We start from the raw sequence: 18832 nt of genomic DNA, 5'->3' as shown, positions 1-18832 counted from the left end.
CACAGTAAGTGATAACGATAGGAAAAAAAAGAGATATAATTCATCAATAACTCGGCTCTAATAGATTGGTACGCCGCTTTTATTAAATTGTGACGAACCGGCGGCAACAAGTGGACAACCTGTTGCGAAGTCTAGAAATTTAATGGGAGTAATGAAATACTGAACGCATTTTAGATACGACCCGATCTCGATTATTAATCGATACGATTATTTTTTTAAATAGCTTTTTGCATCTCTGTGTATATATCTATCATTGTAAAATCTGAAGAAGAAATAAGTAAAATTTGAAATGCTTACCTACACAAAAAATAGCTTCCTATGTTAGTTTGAACGTTTTAGTTCTAAATTCATTAAACTGTTTCTGAAAATTATGAATATTGTATTTTCAGTTGCATGAGATTCGTTCTCTGTATTGGGTACAATAAAGTCTAACGTGCTCAAAATCTATGTCGGACTTTATCATTTATACATTAAAGGGTAATCATTCATGTTAAAGATTTGAAAGTTTTACAAACCAGAAAAGATGCGGTCCAGCTACGCCCTTTTGAGTGCGTGAACGTATATTTTATATTATACTAGAGACTGCCCGCGACTTCGTCCGCGTGGAATCAATCCCGCGGGAACTCCGGGATAAAAAGTAGCCTTTATGTCATTCTGGGTCTTCAGCTTCCTACATACCAAATTTCATCGTAATCGGTTCAGTAGTTTTTGCGTGAAAGAGTAACAAACATCCATACTGATATACTCACAAACTTTCGCATTTTTAATATTAGAAGGATTTTCTAAAGGTTATTTATGAATGGTTTTCCAGAGTACTTACATTTGCTTTTACTTTTGTTATTCCAAAACGATTCACGCTGATGGGCGCGGTATTATTTTGCTCGCGTAGGCCTTTGGGGGTGGCCCACGCCAAAGAGGCGACTACTACATACCTAATAAAGATACTTAATTATATTTTCAGAAGATTTGACACAACATATATTTTTGAAAGAAAATAAAATTATTCTCATACCAATCATAAAAGTATAATTTATAGTGAACATATTAACATACCTAATGAATATGGGTTCATATTTATATTTATTTAATCAATGAATTAAATGAATATCAACAAAACAAATGGTGGAAAAATAAATGGCCTTTTTTATTTATTTATTTATAACTAATCGCATCGTGTCGTGTCGTCGACGCATTCGGAGCTAACGGAAAATATGTGCTTCAGCAGTGGACGCTAGAATGACGTCTAGTCCTTTTGTTTTCAAACTTTCCCCGCGCTAAAGCCGCACTGCGAATTTTGTTCCACTTTTCAGTTAATTCAGTAAAATGAGAACTGTATGAAGCCAAGCGAATTGTGGAAAAATCGAGGTGCAAAGTAAGTTTTACGTGGATTTTATCTACCGCAATTTTACGATTATACCTATACTTATAGTTGGAAAATGTGTTTAGTATTTGAGATGCTGGAAAAGTTTCAGTTTCAATTTAAGATACTTAGTTAAGTAACTTGTTTTTTTTTTTTTTTTCTCAAACTACCTGAGAACGACTACTGACTAGCTTCCATTTTATTTATTTTTCTAAAGGAAATTTCAAGAACGATTTTAAAATGATTGTGCCTTTTAAAATTTTATTTTCTATGCAATAGCGATTTACCAAAACAACTCAATGCTGCTCAAGTTTAACTCACGAGTTGTAAGATTTCAGAATATTCAGTAATTCCACTTTTCCTAGTCTTATAAATAAATAAAATAAATATATACGGAACAGATTGCAGTGTTATAAGACTGAATTCTGAATATTTGATTGTTTTAATTCAATAATAAAATATGGGCATGGGCATCTTTATTGTGTCATTATTATTTGTTTTTTTTTTATTATTTTAACAAAAAAAAACAACATTTGCAATATGTTTACACAATCCAGAAAACCACAAAGTTTTGTCTATGGGCGTGTGGATGTGTCAATCTGCCATTTTCCTCTACAGGTCGTCAATGCTGGCCCACTGTCGTATGCTGTCTGTGGCCTGCAACTACACGGAGGGGGAGCACATGGTGTGCGTCCTGGACTTCAAGCGGGAGACGGGACTGTGGCACGCCGTGTTGGCCAGCGTCCTGAACGGCATGCACGTTATCTTCATACCGTACGCGCTGATGAAAGTCAGCCCAGCGTCGTGGATGCACATGATTACTAAATATAGGTAAATAGTCAAGTATACGTGGCCATTCAGTCTACCCCGCAATGGATATAGACGTGACCACATGTATGTATGTATGTATAGCTATATTAAAACAGATTCATACAGGTTTCTGAACTATTTGGAAGACAAAAAAGAGACGGGATGATGTCATGTAGTGTTGGAGAGCGTCCTGAACGGCACCGAGTCATCGTCATACCATGCGTACATAATAAATTCGAGTAGTAAGAAGTTGAAACCACAGCTGTATATAAACTTTCCTCATAAAATGTATTTGAAAACAAATGAACGCCAAAAACATATAAAGTTTCTTTATACTTTGCGGTTATTTTTAAATATATTAAACTGTCATGTGTTTTACTCTCCTCTTTTGTATTTAAACTCGGCTGCACTAAGTAGCTGTCTGGAAAGTTCTATTTTTGATGCTGAAACTGAACCTTATTTATTTCCATTTTAAATCAGAATACATTATTTTCGATTAATTTATCTTTCACGAAGAAGAAGAAATTACTTTTCAATATTACGTTTTTATGGTAACAAGCACTTTATGATGAAAATATGCAAAGTAACGAGAATCCATAATCATTGGGCCGTGAAATGTACCGCGCAAATTTGTAAATATCCGCCCTTTGGGAACGTACGGAAATTATTTTCCGATGCACGCTATATTCTCGTATCCGGCTTTTCACGGATTGAAGTGTGAGCAATCGCGGCGGTTCACGCCTTTGAGGAAGTGTTTGCAATCATCATAGACTGACTTTACAGCCGACTTCAAAATAAGGAGAAAGTTTTTTTTTGTTTGTTGGCACGATTCCTTGTTTATTAAGACGTCTAAATGAAAATCAATAGCAATTAGTGCACCAAAAATCCAGATATTAAGTTAGAATAATTACTAGTTTGTGGCTAACCTGTTATCTTGACCCTTGGTATTTCGTTAAGGGTCGGTAAAGCAGCTCACGATACAATCTAGAACTGAAGAAAGAGAAATTAAGTGCGAGCTTCTAACTTTAATTGTATTTTTTCTGTGTCCAGGGCGTCGGTAGCTATAGTGAAATCCCGCGACCTACACTGGGGCCTGCTAGCCACTCGCGACCACAAGGAGATATCCCTGACTTCTCTTCGGATGCTGCTGGTCGCCGACGGAGCCAATCCCTGGTCTTTGTCTTCGTGTGACCAGTTCCTATCCGTATTTCAGAGCAAGGGTACATTCTTTATCTATTATATAAAAGAGGACACTGAGTGACTGACTTATCAATGCATATTCCAAACAGCTGACTCTAGAGATTTTAAATTAAGCATGTAGGATCCTAAGGGGTGCACCAACAGTAGAAATTCCTGCGGGAAAGGAAATTAGCGATTTTTTTTTATTATACGCGGGTGGAGCCGCGTGCTTACTCTAGTTTATTCTGTGAGTCTAAGACTCTTATTTGATTTTTGTTCTACTTTCTACAAGGGACTCCCTTGCATTCTGTCTGATTCTGTCTATTCCATTTCGGCTTAACGTCCAACGATAACAGTTATGTCGTCACACTGTTCGTTGGCCATACGAGTTGCAGAATTAATGATATTATATTTATTTTTTTATTTAACTTTATTGTACAAACAATGTCGATACAATGGGCGGACTTAATACTAAATGCATTGTGTGACAGTCAACCTTAGGGTTAAGCAAATAAATTAAGTGTGTATTCAAGAATGTAAATATTGATTAAATAATTTGTTTATTCTCTGTACAGGCGTACGCGGCGATGCTATATGCCCATGCGCATGTAGCAGCGAATCGTTGACGGTATGCGTGCGACGCGCCGGTCGCGGCGGTTCGTCCGCCGGCCGGGGCGTTTTGTCCATGTCCGGCCTGTCTTACGGGGTAGTCAGAGTCGACGCGGAGAATTCACTGACTTCGCTGACGTTGCAGGACTGCGGGCAGGTCATGCCGTCATGTGAGTTGTCGTTAATCTTAAGATTAAAGATACAAAGAAATATTTAAAAATTAAAGTTTTATTCATGTATCTGAATAGGAATGTTGAAAATTTTTTGTAAGATGTTCCTTAATTTATTTCCAAATTTTGTTTTGATTTAAAATTTGTAACATTATTTCCATTATAAACCTTCTCAAAATTTTATTATACGCATAAACGTTATTTTTTTTTTATAATATTACGATATAAGCCGAGTCATTTTCTTACTCGTTTCAACGTTGGGCGCTAGCATTTCTAGAATTTTATTATATGCATACATTGTTTGTTTTTATTTCCTTACCAATATACCATTAGACCATCTGCTTAGCTCATTTGTGATATAAACCTTATTCATTTTCTCATTCATTCCAACATTTTCAGGCGTGATAGTGGTCGTGAAAATGGAGGGCCCCGCTTACCTCTGCAAGACGGACGAAGTCGGGGAAATCTGCGTGTTGTCCGGGGCCACCGGATCCGGATACTGGGGTCTGCCCGGTCTGACCAACACTGTCTTCAAGGTCAGACCACTCGACGCCGATGGTGAAACTATTGGCGAAGAGAGCTATGTGAGGAGTGGACTGCTGGGATTCTTGGGACCTGGTGGTGAGTTTATTAATAATATGTATGTATAGTCAGTGTAAGTATAGTCAGCACCCCCTTGTAATACGATTAGTGTCAAAAGTGCAGTTACTTCTTGTTTTGTACGTGATTCAGCAATACACAAACAGATTTTCTCGGGCTTTGTTCAACTTTATACTAGATGAAAAAATAACGGAAAAAAAAATTCGCACTTTTATACCCAATTTAAAAGATATGTATCGTTGTTTTAATGTACTACATTAAAACACTCAATTTTATTATAAGATAGATAGTCTAGTGGAAAATGATATGATATAGATTTTTTCAGATAGAATTTTTACTGCTTCCAACATTTCAAATGCGTTAGTTGTATATATTTATGTGTTTCTACATCAATAACCGCCAATGTTTGTTTGTTTTCAGGTCTAGTATTCGTCTGCGGCTCCCGCGACGGTCTGATGACAGTGACCGGCCGCAAACACAACATGGACGACATTATAGCTACGGTGTTGGCGGTGGAACCCATGAAGTTTATATATAGAGGAAGGATTGCTGTGTTCTCTGTGAGGGTGTTGAGGGACGAGAGAATATGCATCGTTGCTGAGCAGAGACCTGACTGTGGCGAGGAAGAGGTAAATTTGTTTGTGATATTCTGTCGTAAACATTAAATGGACGACTTTGTAATCACGGTGTTAGCGGTGGAACCCATGAGGTTTTTGTACAGAGGATGGATTGCTGTGTTCTCTGTGAGGGTGTTGAGGGACGAGAGAATATGCATCGTTGCTGAGCAGAGACCTGATTGTGGCGAGGAAGAGGTAAATTTGTTTGTGATATTCTGTCGTAAACACAACATGGACGACATTGTTATCAAGGTGTTAGCGGTGGAACCCATGAGGTTTTTGTACAGAGGATGGTTTCTTGTGTTCTCTGTGAGGGTGTTGAGGGACGAGAGAATATGCATCGTTGCTGAGCATAGACCTGATTGTGGCGAGGAAGAGGTAAATTTGTTTGTGATATTTTGTCGTAAACACAACATGGATGACATTGTAATCACGGTCTTAGCGGTGAAACCCATGAGGTTTTTGTACAGAAGATGGTTTCCTGTGTTCTCTGTGAGGGTGTTGAGGGACGAGAGAATATGCATCGTTGCTGAGCAGAGACCTGACTGTGGCGAAGAAGAGGTAAATTTGTTTGTGATATTCTGTCGTAAACATAACATGGACGACATTGTTATCACGGTGTTAGCGGTGGAACCCATAAAGTTTATATACAGAGGAAGGATTGCTGTGTTCTCTGTGAGGGTGTTGAGGGACGAGAGAATATGCATCGTTGCTGAGCAGAGACCTGACTGTGGCGAGGAAGAGGTAAATTTGTTTGTGATATTCTGTCGTAAACACAACATGGACGATATTGTAATCACGGTGTCAGCGGTGGAACCCATGAGGTTTTTGTACAGAGGATGGTTTCCTGTGTTCTCTGTGAGGGTGTTGAGGGACGAGAGAATATGCATCGTTGCTGAGCAAAGACCTAATTGTGGCGAGGAAAAGGTAAATTTGTTTGTGATATTCTGTCGTAAACACAACATGGACGATATTGTTATCACGGTGTTAGCGGTGGAACCCATGAAGTTTATATATAGAGGAAGGATTGCTGTGTTCTCTGTGAGGGTGTTGAGGGACGAGAGAATATGCATCGTTGCTGAGCAGAGACCTGACTGTGGCGAGGAAGAGGTAAATTTGTTTGTGATATTCTGTCGTAAACACAACATGGACGATATTGTAATCACGGTGTCAGCGGTGGAACCCATGAAGTTTATATATAGAGGAAGGATTGCTGTGTTCTCTGTGAGGGTGTTGAGGGACGAGAGAATATGCATCATTGCTGAGCAAAGACCTGATTGTGGCGAGGAAGAGGTAAATTTGTTTGTGATATTTTGTCGTAAACACAACATGGATGACATTGTAATCACGGTCTTAGCGGTGAAACCCATGAGGTTTTTGTACAGAAGATGGTTTCCTGTGTTCTCTGTGAGGGTGTTGAGGGACGAGAGAATATGCATCGTTGCTGAGCAGAGACCTGACTGTGGCGAAGAAGAGGTAAATTTGTTTGTGATATTCTGTCGTAAACATAACATGGACGACATTGTTATCACGGTGTTAGCGGTGGAACCCATAAAGTTTATATACAGAGGAAGGATTGCTGTGTTCTCTGTGAGGGTGTTGAGGGACGAGAGAATATGCATCGTTGCTGAGCAGAGACCTGACTGTGGCGAGGAAGAGGTAAATTTGTTTGTGATATTCTGTCGTAAACACAACATGGACGATATTGTAATCACGGTGTCAGCGGTGGAACCCATGAGGTTTTTGTACAGAGGATGGTTTCCTGTGTTCTCTGTGAGGGTGTTGAGGGACGAGAGAATATGCATCGTTGCTGAGCAAAGACCTAATTGTGGCGAGGAAAAGGTAAATTTGTTTGTGATATTCTGTCGTAAACACAACATGGACGATATTGTTATCACGGTGTTAGCGGTGGAACCCATGAAGTTTATATATAGAGGAAGGATTGCTGTGTTCTCTGTGAGGGTGTTGAGGGACGAGAGAATATGCATCGTTGCTGAGCAGAGACCTGACTGTGGCGAGGAAGAGGTAAATTTGTTTGTGATATTCTGTCGTAAACACAACATGGACGATATTGTAATCACGGTGTCAGCGGTGGAACCCATGAAGTTTATATATAGAGGAAGGATTGCTGTGTTCTCTGTGAGGGTGTTGAGGGACGAGAGAATATGCATCATTGCTGAGCAAAGACCTGATTGTGGCGAGGAAGAGGTAAATTTGTTTATGATATTCCGTCGTAAACAACATGGACGACATTGTTATCACGGTGTTAGCGGTGGAACCCATGAAGTTTATATATAGAGGAAGGATTGTAAGTAATTCTTATGGATTAAAAATAGTACACAATACCAATATATACTAATAAATATTTCTCTCAGTCTTTCCAGTGGATGTCGCGCGTTCTCCAAGCTGTGGACTCGATTCACCAAGTGGGCATATATTGCTTGGCACTAGTTCAACCCAACTATTTGCCCAAGACGCCGCTAGGGGGCATCCACCTCAGCGAGTGTAAACGCCGCTTTTTGGAGGGTACTTTACATCCAGCCAACGTTCTGATGTGCCCGCATACTTGTGTCACTAATCTGCCGAAACCAAGGGAGATACATTCAGGTGAGATTTCTAATATAAATATAAAATCATTAATATACAATATATAATGAAATATAAAAAATTATAAAAGTAAAATCAGTGCTTTTTTTTTGTTTGCCGTAAAATGCCGCTTTCGTTTATGTCCCCAAGCTAAATAGTGTGTGGTTCGAAACGATTATTTGTGAGGATCGTTATTGTTTTTTGGTTCATATATTATATAATGCATATTTCGGCGGACCCAAAGCCCTGAAGCCAAAACTGCAATGCAAGGGTTAAATCGGGAATAGACAAGGATGAAAGGCGAAATTCTGATAGGTACATTGCATCCATGTTAAACTGCCAACTTCATTAAATCTCAACTTTTTCATCGCAAAATAGGTACCTATCCGTTAATTTTGTGTCCCTTTTACTCTTGCCTTTAGATGGGACTGGTATTTCCAACTGTCACTTTGTATTTACAGATGTGGGCCCGGCTTCAGTTATTGTCGGGAATCTAGTTCAGGGAAATCGCCTTGCGTCTGCGCAGGGTCGAGACATGGGATACAGTGACGACTCGGATGCGGCTAGGAAGGTAAATATTTTTAGATTATTTTTGGCCTTGGCGAGTAATTTACAATTGTTTCCACATATAAGAACTAGTATAATGGCACCAATACTTAAGAATAGGACCAGTTTTAGGTAAGAATTTGATAAGTTATAGGAATATAAATTGTGATAATTTAAAAAAAATGCAATTGTCCTTAGAATAAAAAGCTAAATTTATTACTAAATAAAAAATTGCAATTAGTATTTTTCTTTAATTTCAACTGTTGTGTTAATATAAATTGGCACAAACAAGAAACTCGGTTTAAGCGTTTAATGAAATTTATTTCTTTCACAGTACCAGTTCATATCGCAGATCCTAAGATGGCGTGCACAAAGTACTTCCGACCACGTCATATTCACTTTGCTCAATTCCAAAGGGGCCGTGTCCAAAGTCCTCACGTGTGCGGAACTACACAAGAAAGCGGAGAGAATTGGCAACCTCCTCTTAGAGAAAGGACGAGTGAACACGGGAGACCACGTCGCGTTAATATTCCCGCCGGGGCTTGATCTCATATGCGCGTTCTACGGCTGCCTTTACGTGGGAACTGTACCAGTCACCATTCGCCCCCCGCATCCACAAAATCTTCATACAACCCTACCAACGGTCAGAATGATCGTAGACGTCAGCAAGGCCACCTTAGTCCTCTCCAACCAATCTGTGATAAAACTCCTCCGATCCAAAGAAGCTAGCAATGTTCTCGACAGCAAAGCCTGGCCGTTAACTCTCGACACAGACGATATGCCCAAGAAAAAATTACCAATCCTGTACAGAGCTCCTACCGCGGAAATGCTCGCGTATTTGGACTTCAGCGTGTCTACCACGGGAATGCTCGCCGGGATCAAAATGTCTCACGCCGCAGTCACGTCGCTCTGCAGATCTATGAAAATCGCCTGCGAATTGTATCCATCGCGGCATATCGCACTCTGTTTAGACCCATATTGTGGCCTCGGATTCGCGCTCTGGTGTCTGAGCAGCATTTACTCCGGCCACCATTCGATTCTCATACCGCCTTCAGAAGTAGAAATCAACCCGGGTTTATGGCTAAGCGCCGTTTCGCAGTACAAAGTGCGCGACACATTCTGCTCGTACGGTGTCATGGAACTCTGCACCAAAGGGTTGGGTAGCTCGGTCAATCAACTGAAATCCAAAGGGATCAACCTGGCCTGCGTCAGGACGTGTGTAGTGGTCGCCGAAGAAAGGCCTCGAATCAACTTGACAAATTCCTTCTCTAAACTGTTCTCGGCTTTGGGCCTGAGTCCCAGGGCTGTCTCTACGTCATTCGGATGCCGAGTGAACATAGCTATTTGTTTGCAAGGCGCGTCTAGTCCCGAACCCTCGACTGTGTACGTTGATCTCAGGGCTTTGCGGAACGACCGCGTCTCGCTGGTCGAACGCGGCAGCCCACATTCCTTATGTTTGATGGAGTCGGGGAAGCTTTTACCCGGAGTTAAGGTCATAACAGCAAATCCTGAGACTAAAGGTCAATGCGGGGATTCGCATTTGGGCGAAATTTGGGTGCAGTCTCCACACAACGCGAGCGGGTATTTCACGATATACGGCGATGAGAGTGACTACGCTGATCACTTTAGCGCCCAGTTGGTCACAGGAAACACAGGGGAAGTTTACGCGAGGACAGGGTACCTCGGTTTTCTGAGGAGGACGGAGATTAGTACCACTAGTGGGGGTGGGGATGATACTTCTATAATGACGAGGGATAGCGACACGGAGTCGCTAGCGTCGGCGTGTAGCGTTAGCGGCATGGCGGGGGATTCGCACGATACCCACGACGCCGTGTTCGTGGTAGGGGCTCTGGACGAAACTATAATGCTAAGAGGCATGCGGTACCATCCTATAGATATTGAGAATTCAGTGATGCGGTGCCACAAGAAGATTGCGGAATGGTAAGTTAAAAGCACATTTTTTTTCCATTTTCATGCTGGTTTGATAGCGTAGAAAATATAGTGTGCCATCTGCTTGCAAAGAAAGTACATATTGTATGCCAGCTGATTCTCTTAACACACACATTGCAAAAGGCAATCTGGTGAAAGGCTTACAAACTTGAGCTCCTTTTAGGTCTTACAACCTGTCACTATATGAATCTTAATTCCATTATTAAACCATCATAATTTCTTAAAAGTAAACTGATAGACAGTGGCAGGTATAATCCTTACTAATATTATAATTGCAAAAGTAAGTTTATTTATTTGTGACCTTTTCACGGGTTATCTACTGAATTAATATTCTTAATATATTACGTATATATTATTGAGTCTGGAAAAGAACAAGGTTTCATCCCGGTAAAACTTAAAGTTGCCGTGGGATTTGCGATAAACCTGTATTCTTTTGTAAGTAGCGCTTAATTCGTTGTTTTTTAGCTGGTGTTTATTTCGTAACTGTTTTAAAATTGCGCTGATTTAACGCGGGCGAAGCTGCGGCTACAAGCTAGTAGTAAATAAAAATGGCCACTAAATATTTTTATTTTTCTACTGTATTTTTTTTTCCTTTAACATTGTAAACAAAAAACTTCACAGACACTCAATTTCTTTCTTACAGCGCCGTCTTCACCTGGACCAATCTGCTAGTAGTAGTCGTGGAGTTGGACGGCAACGACAGCGAAGCATTGAACCTAGTACCACTCGTCACCAACACTGTACTAGAGGAGCACCACTTGATAGTCGGAGTGGTGGTCGTGGTGGACCCAGGAGTGGTGCCGATAAATTCCCGCGGTGAAAAACAACGCATGCATCTGAGAGACGGTTTCCTATCGGACCAAATTGACGCCATTTATATCGCTTATAATATGTAAAGGTGCTTTGGTTTGACGATACACGATTTAGATGTTTTGTTGAGAGTTGATTTTGAATATCGTCTTTCTTAAGAACTGTGGGTTCATGTTTTGTTGAAGTGAAACTTCGGTGTTTTGGTCGATTTGGGAATGATCCTAACGGTAGAAGTGATGGGAATTGTATGATTTTAGTGTAACCTTTTATTCCTAACTAATATTATGAATGCGAAAGCTAGTTTGTTTGTTTGTTTGTTGTCTCTTCAAGCGTTATCTACTGAACCAATCTTCTTGAAATTAAAAGTTTTTTTTTTTGGTAAAAGCTAGTAGAACGATAAAGATCGTTAGTAATGAAACCATTCCCGAGATTCTTTTCATAACCACTTAGAATGTAACGAATTAATAAATGGTTGTGCCCGTCGTCAAATCATTATTATTTTAAACAGTCATTCGTGTAACCAAACGTATATTCGTAATAGTAGGATACGATTATTATCAAGTATTTTAGTATATAAATCGTGTATCGTAGGCTTAAGATGTACCGAATATGTGTAAGCACCCTTCTCCTCATAGTGACATATTTCTAACTTAGGTCAGTGTATAGTTAATTTCGACTGTCTTTTAAAAGATTTTTGATCATTTTTAAACGCACTGTACAAGCGAGAGACGCCAAATAACTCGCTAAGAACGAATCGGAATTTTAAGACTGTAACGTTATTAATTTCTAAGGCTATTTTAGACAACGCTTTTAGGGTCCATTCGGTTTTAAGGCGATAAAAAGTTGCGCGCTTCACGACAGTCTGAATGGACCCTTATAATGACACCTCTAAATCGTGACTGATCGTCTGAAGTCTGATTTATTTCATATCTTTTCGATGTTGTATGGTTAATAAAATTATCTGACAGTCTATTGATATCCTGGTGAAGTCATAGCATCATGAACAATATATAAGTATAAAGTCGAGCTATTAATAAGATACATACATTAATCTGTAATGTTAAAATAAAATTTTTCATAGTGTGACAATAGGCTCAAAAAAAAACAACTATTTTTTTTATATTTGGTATTTGTAGAGCAATATTTTCCACTGAGACTAGACTTTGGACTTAGATACACTATTAGTACATTTATTTGTGGACTAAATCTCCCTTGAAGGTAAATGCCGACCGAAGAGTAGGAGAGAACATGAGACATACGCCTCGTCATATATAGTGAAAAGCTCCATTGGTTCTGTTTGTCATATTTCAAGGTAAATAGTATCTAATGTGCTCGAGTTTAGACTTATATTTAAATGTTTCCCACTGCCGCAATATATCCCGTTTTTATGAAGACTTACCAGCCCAGGTGGCTGTGTATGATCAATTTGTACTCATAATACGACTGCTTTAAAATTTTCGTTTGGAACAAAATGAAAATATTCAAACTTTAAAATAAAAAAGTTTGCCAAAAGCATACTTTATTTAAGTTAGTAATACAGGTGCATTTGTAATGGCGTTGGCTTTTGCGTAAGGCAATACTCTATATACTATGGGAATTTCTAAAAGTCCCCCTTTAGTGAATGCCTACGTCATTATGAAGCATACATCTTCCAGGATGAACAATAATTTTTTATTTCCATTTTTTGTATCTCATTTCTTTAAATGCACTTATTCAAATTTTGGCCATCATTTATTATAAAAATGTTATTCGCAAATGTTTTATTAATGTGATATGATTATCAGTTAACCGACAATTTGAACCAATTATTCAGTTTTATAATAAAACTTCCTACTAACGTAAAAACTTGTAATTTGGTAGGAACTCCTCAACGGCGTGTCGACTATTATTTCATTGACTCTAGTGCAATGCTTATAACATTTTTTACTATACTTACACAATTATATTGTTGTGATTATTATGAATCATGTAATTGTAATACTAGTTTGTAATATTGTAATGTATTGGTAATTAGTGTTAGCGTGGGACACTGCATTTAATGTGACGTTGGGTTGACCGTTTATTTGGACAATAACATTGTTCGGATTGAACTAAAATTTCGCTCACCTTTACCTAAATTTGTATGTGTGTTTTGTAGAAACTGATTCCACTTTCTTCAGTATATTTTAATTTGATTATTTGAAAATATTTATACAGAGAATTTACCTTGTTACACGCGCTTTGTAAGAGTGCAAAAGTGATTATTATTTGAGTTTCTTGTCACCTTAGACCTCATTTCACTTACCTTTAGGAAGAATGTGGTCAAATGCACTCTAATTTTCAATTATAGTCGAAGGAGTAGTACATAAGTCATCGATCAATATGAATGCTACACCGACTATGAGATAGCACCAAAGTGGAATCAGTTATTCATAGAATTTAATTTTCATTGTCTCCTTGATGGGCTTATTTCTTTTAATACATAAACAAAGAGAAAATGTTCTGCAAGTGAAAATTAAAAATGTGATTTTATTTGGCACAAGTCACTATGTAAGGTTTGGTTTGACCATGATCCAATAAGGATTAAGTTACGGAGATCAGATGGGAGTCGCTTCGTGTAAATAACCTGACTCACACAATCCAGAATCGTGGTCAAGTCGCACCTACGGCTGTTCCCCTGAGAAGAGAACTAATTCCAGAGGGATGATGTGATCAAGAAGTGAGAAGCACAATGACTGTGTCATTATTTCGTAACGTTAAATTACTTTTTGAAACGATATTATATATGAACGTTTTATGGCCCCTTCATTTTTTCACGCCTTTTTGTTTTTATTTTAGTCAAATAAGAAATTCAATGTCATTAACGTTTTAAAAAAGTATACTGAAATTGTCTCATTAAAACGTTTTCGAAAAAAAAATATTTTGTAATTTACATTTGAAACAAAAGTTCTGTCTTGAAGGAGGCCATAAAGCATTTTTATAAATAATGAGTTATTTTTTGTTGATATGAAGGAATTTACATCACATTGACGGAAAGTTATAAATTCAGAAATAATTAAGGATATATTTCATTTAATTTCATTCCAGTTAAGCGTGACTGTAACAATGCAAAAGCATATTTTAATGATCTAAGCGAAATTATATTTTAAATCAATATTCTATAATTAGATTTCATTATTTACTTTTTCTTTTGTAATTATTTATTGCTAAATTGTACATATATTTTTGTTATTTAATTTTACGTTTAAAATGATTTCTGTATTTAGAATTTAATGTTGTTTTGACGATCGATAGCCGGTGTATCGGAACGGAACGGCGATTGATTATGAAAATATGATTTTTATGGTTATTACAAAATGTAGTCATCTTGAATAAGTAAGTATACAAGTAGTTAAATAACTCAGTTTTATGAACAATGTCTAATTTGTAATCGTTTATTGTAATGTAGCCGTAGAGCATAATGTGTGGTGCAAGGGGTCCCTTGTGACTGCGTCGATGGAAGCACGTGATCGCACTCTGTTCGTAAAACTCACTACCGCATAAAGTAGCACATTATTTTTGTTCACTAGTATCGTGAAATGGTCGTGTACACTTATATGTACCTACTTTAGCTTAAAAGCGCGACTTTACCGCGAGAAATAGTTATTCAAATACTAAGATTTACATTCGCTGTTTCAGCCTTTTCATGCCCTTCTCTTTCTTCATTACTGTGACGTCAATCTCACAAACCTTCTTCAGTATGTAGACATTTAGCAGTATAAACAGTTTGATTTCTAATCAAACTGTTTATACTGCTAAGATTTAAATTAAAAATATACCAATTATAAATACACAAACTATTTATATTGTAATGCAAAGAGTCTCTTTCTCTGAATTACCGATTTCTGACTTTATTCAACCATTATCTGTGGGTAGTTACTCGCAAAATTTTTTTTTAAAATGAGAATTGGGACCTATCTTATGGGTGTACACTACTACATTTTACGGTGCTTATAACACGCACAACTATTGGGATTTGTTCGTTTTCCAAAAATTCCTGTAGATGTAACTAATTACTATGTTTATTTTAATGTTCTGGCTATTTAATGACCAGTAACAAACAGCTTTTTGAATTGTGTATTTTTTTCTGAGAAATAAACGTGCATTCTGGTTTTTGATTGTTTTATTTCACAACATCAATCAACTACATTTGACAACATTAAGATGATTACAGAAATTTAATGGCCTCAGACAAGATGAGAACAAAGATCTAAATGCAGTAAGATCAATAATAATACATATTACTTGACATAGTTAAAAAACTAAAAGCTGCTGTTCAGAATTTTACATATGTATTTGTATATGTTTAAAGACTGTCAAAAAATTATATGATTATGATAGCATTATGTACGAAAACAAAATATAAGAACGTACTTAACTATTATATTTTAGTCAAAATATTTCGGTTGATTGAAAATAAAACCCAGCCATTCTAGGGCAGATAACTATTCTGAATTGAAGACTTCTATCTGATAAAATCCATTCGTTCACCTCTTGTCTAACTCCAATATCTACGAATTTTTAATCAAAACACTAATTGCTAACATCAAGATATAATTGTATTTAAAATTACTAAGACATTGTTTTAAGAGTTCCGTATTTAACAAATTCTTGTCAAGTCGTTTGCGCATGAATGTAAGTTTTAGATTAGATAAAAATAAGTAAGTAATTTAAAAAGGCAAATACAATAGATACCTATACGTTATTGTAAATAAGTGGCACTGTTTATAACGGAAACATAATACCAAAGTATGTTGGTAACCTTCTTTTTTTAACCCACTGATAACTACGGAACCCTTTAACGTATTTTTTTTTAATTTGTAATAGGCTACTAAGACATTTGTAATACGATAAATTTAAATAGTATTATATAATATATTTTATATATAATATATTTCATTAATATTTCTTTCTGAAGCATATAAGTACTTTATGAGTTTAAAATATATTTACCCAGAAATCTAAATAATAAGGCAAATATTTAGACTTCTGGCTTTGGGTAACTATTTCCTAAGACTAAGAGAATCAATCCACATTTCTTCTCATATTCAACCTTGACAAACCACCAGATTTTATCTGTTCGTTCTATCTACCATTCATTTTGAGTAAAAGAGTAAATATTGTAACATTGAATCAAATTTCCCTACTCTAAATGATGACAATGTAAGTCATCAATTAAAACATTGCGAAGATTATTTACACACAGTATAGATTTCAACGTCGACCTTTGTGTTAATTGTGAAGCGGCTACGTTTTCAATATACTCTCTATGTATTAATTAATCAAAGGACTTTTTTTTTATAACTTTTTTTTACAAAGATAAGAGCAGTGCAAGCTCAGGATAGAGAGTCGAGGTAGAATTATTTTGTGTCGAGGATAATTGGGTTAAAACCATAATTAGTGTATTAATACTTAGTAACATTTCTGGAAAGAGGTGTTTTGTTTTCTGTTATTAATTTAACATTTGAAATAAATGTATGTAGGTTGTTATAAATTTAGGCCCTTGAAAACAAAACGGGACAAATTCCAGGTGGATCATGTATCATATATATGGATTATATATTATAATACAGGTACAATAACAACAAGTCGTGTTAAAATCGGTTCAGCTGTTTCGTGTGGACAAACAGGCATATAGAGAACAAATATTGACACAAACGTCAATTATATTCATTTGTTTAGCAAAGATCTTTAGATTAGTAGTCGTTCTGCGTAATGACCTGACATACTCTCTCGTAGTTTGTGTTCATCGGTCAAACCTGATCTTACCCCGGCGTAAGAGGCAACCGGGACAAAAGCTAGTTAATGGTAATAAATCAAATTTCTATTAAAAGTCAATGCATCTGCAGAATGAAGTCTATATCTACCTTAAAGTAAATCTTGTGTGGAAGTATTAGTAAAATTTGTTTTATGCAGTGGATACGAGGATTGACCTGGCGATGATGGCGGATTTTACTCTTAACTTGACTAGATGATACAACTCTATCATAATGAACACGGCAGGTACCATTACACTAGAACGTGTACTCTTAAGATAACGTCTCTATGTTTAAATCATTTTACGTTAAATTTAAATTGAATTTGGTTATATCAATTATTTCTCTCAAATCTCCATAATGACCCATTCTTTATGTACACTTAAATAACAAACTTAATTAAAAAATTACTTCTAATTCTGTACAAATGATATTCTAATAGTAATTATTTTAAACTAAAGGCACGATAAATTATTAACTACGTTATCAATTCATAGCATTGCATAAACTTATAGGAATATTAAACTCCCACAAGAATGTTTACTAAAACATAATAAATGTTCCTACAACACATTAAAATTAGTGTTTCATGAAACCTCACCAGGGAATTTTTTTAACATCACCGTATGATATGGGCTCACATATCAAGGGTAATAAATATTCCCTGGCAATTTTTATCATAGTTTCATAAATAATTATTTACTTAGCACATGATAATATTAAGTATCACCTGTTACTAAATGTTAATATTGTCACTTACCAATGGCAGTGATATGTTATCTTAAATATTTGTCATCCGCTGATAGTGATGCCACAGAATTCTTGTGTTCTGTGAGTGATACTAATGACACTATGTAGTGCCATCATATCAGGACCCTCAGGTACCCCTACTTTTCACGCGTCACCATCATCACTAGTTCACATCTATCCACTGCTAGATTATTTTAAAGTCTAGTTTTATATCAACTACTTTTTGATGTCTGTATTCCCAAGGCTGGTGTCGGACAAGCCGATTGTAAAACTTTGCCAAATCCCTTAAAATGTGAAGGTGTAAATGGGAATACTATATTATGTGATCAACAGTCCAACAGCAAACTTTGCTCATACATATGGTCACGTTTATATCCCTTGCGGGGTAGACAGAGCCAACAGCCTTGAAAAGACTGAATGGCCACGTTCAGCTATTTGGCTTAATGATAGAATTGAGATTCAAATAGTGACAGGTTGCTAGCCCATCGACTAAAAAAGAATCCCAAGTTTGTAAGCCTATCCCTTAGTCGCCTTTTACGACATCCACGGGAAAGAGATGGAGTGGTCCTATTCTTTTTTTGATTTGTGCCGGGAACCACACGGCACCAAAGCAAACTTTGCTGTTGGACTTTGATCGTTGAGGGGTTATAAGAGAAAGAGGTTTTGACTGTTTTTAAGTGCCTTGGGACTATGTAAGTTTAGTGTGTCATAGGAAGTACTGTGTTAAAACTCTTCTATCCTGGCCCAGTTGCTATCACACAAGCACACCTTAATTCTTATAAGCTATAATAAATATTTACAGTTTAACATTCTAAGAACGCCAAATATTTGACTTCCTTGTCTTTAAGAAGAATTCAATTTGGAATCTATACACCTACGTTTACAAGATATTGTATAATGCATTAGAAACATTTATGTACAAGAATTGCCTTTCTCTCTATGGTGTTTTCTTTTCCATTTGCACCCAAAGTAAAACTTTGTTGGTGCGCCACTCCTCATTTTTTTTTCCAGTTTTTTCTGTCATAATTCAGAATACATTTACATTTCGGCAAAATTGGCTCTTATTTCGCT

The 18832-nt window shown here is 36.9% G+C and overlaps 1 protein-coding gene across 1 annotated transcript in view; it reads left to right on the top strand.

Moving 5' to 3' along the window:
* Window positions 1-15368, top strand: part of LOC106133947 (disco-interacting protein 2) — a 77632-nt gene extending 62264 nt beyond the window's left edge. The window contains exons 10-18 of the mRNA XM_013333840.2: window positions 1979-2191; window positions 3221-3390; window positions 3925-4128; window positions 4528-4749; window positions 5149-5357; window positions 7721-7952; window positions 8393-8502; window positions 8812-10418; window positions 11071-15368. Of these exons, the coding sequence (XP_013189294.1) occupies window positions 1979-2191; window positions 3221-3390; window positions 3925-4128; window positions 4528-4749; window positions 5149-5357; window positions 7721-7952; window positions 8393-8502; window positions 8812-10418; window positions 11071-11323 (3220 nt within the window). The 3' untranslated portion in view covers window positions 11324-15368. The remainder of the gene's footprint in view (window positions 1-1978; window positions 2192-3220; window positions 3391-3924; window positions 4129-4527; window positions 4750-5148; window positions 5358-7720; window positions 7953-8392; window positions 8503-8811; window positions 10419-11070) is intronic.
* The last annotated feature ends 3464 nt before the right edge of the window (window positions 15369-18832 follow it).

This window comes from Amyelois transitella, chromosome Z (genome assembly GCF_032362555.1).
Source record: "Amyelois transitella isolate CPQ chromosome Z, ilAmyTran1.1, whole genome shotgun sequence".
Lineage (NCBI taxonomy): Eukaryota > Metazoa > Arthropoda > Insecta > Lepidoptera > Pyralidae > Amyelois > Amyelois transitella.
Note: the sequence above shows the minus strand (reverse complement) of the source record. Positions and strands in the feature narration are given on the sequence as shown.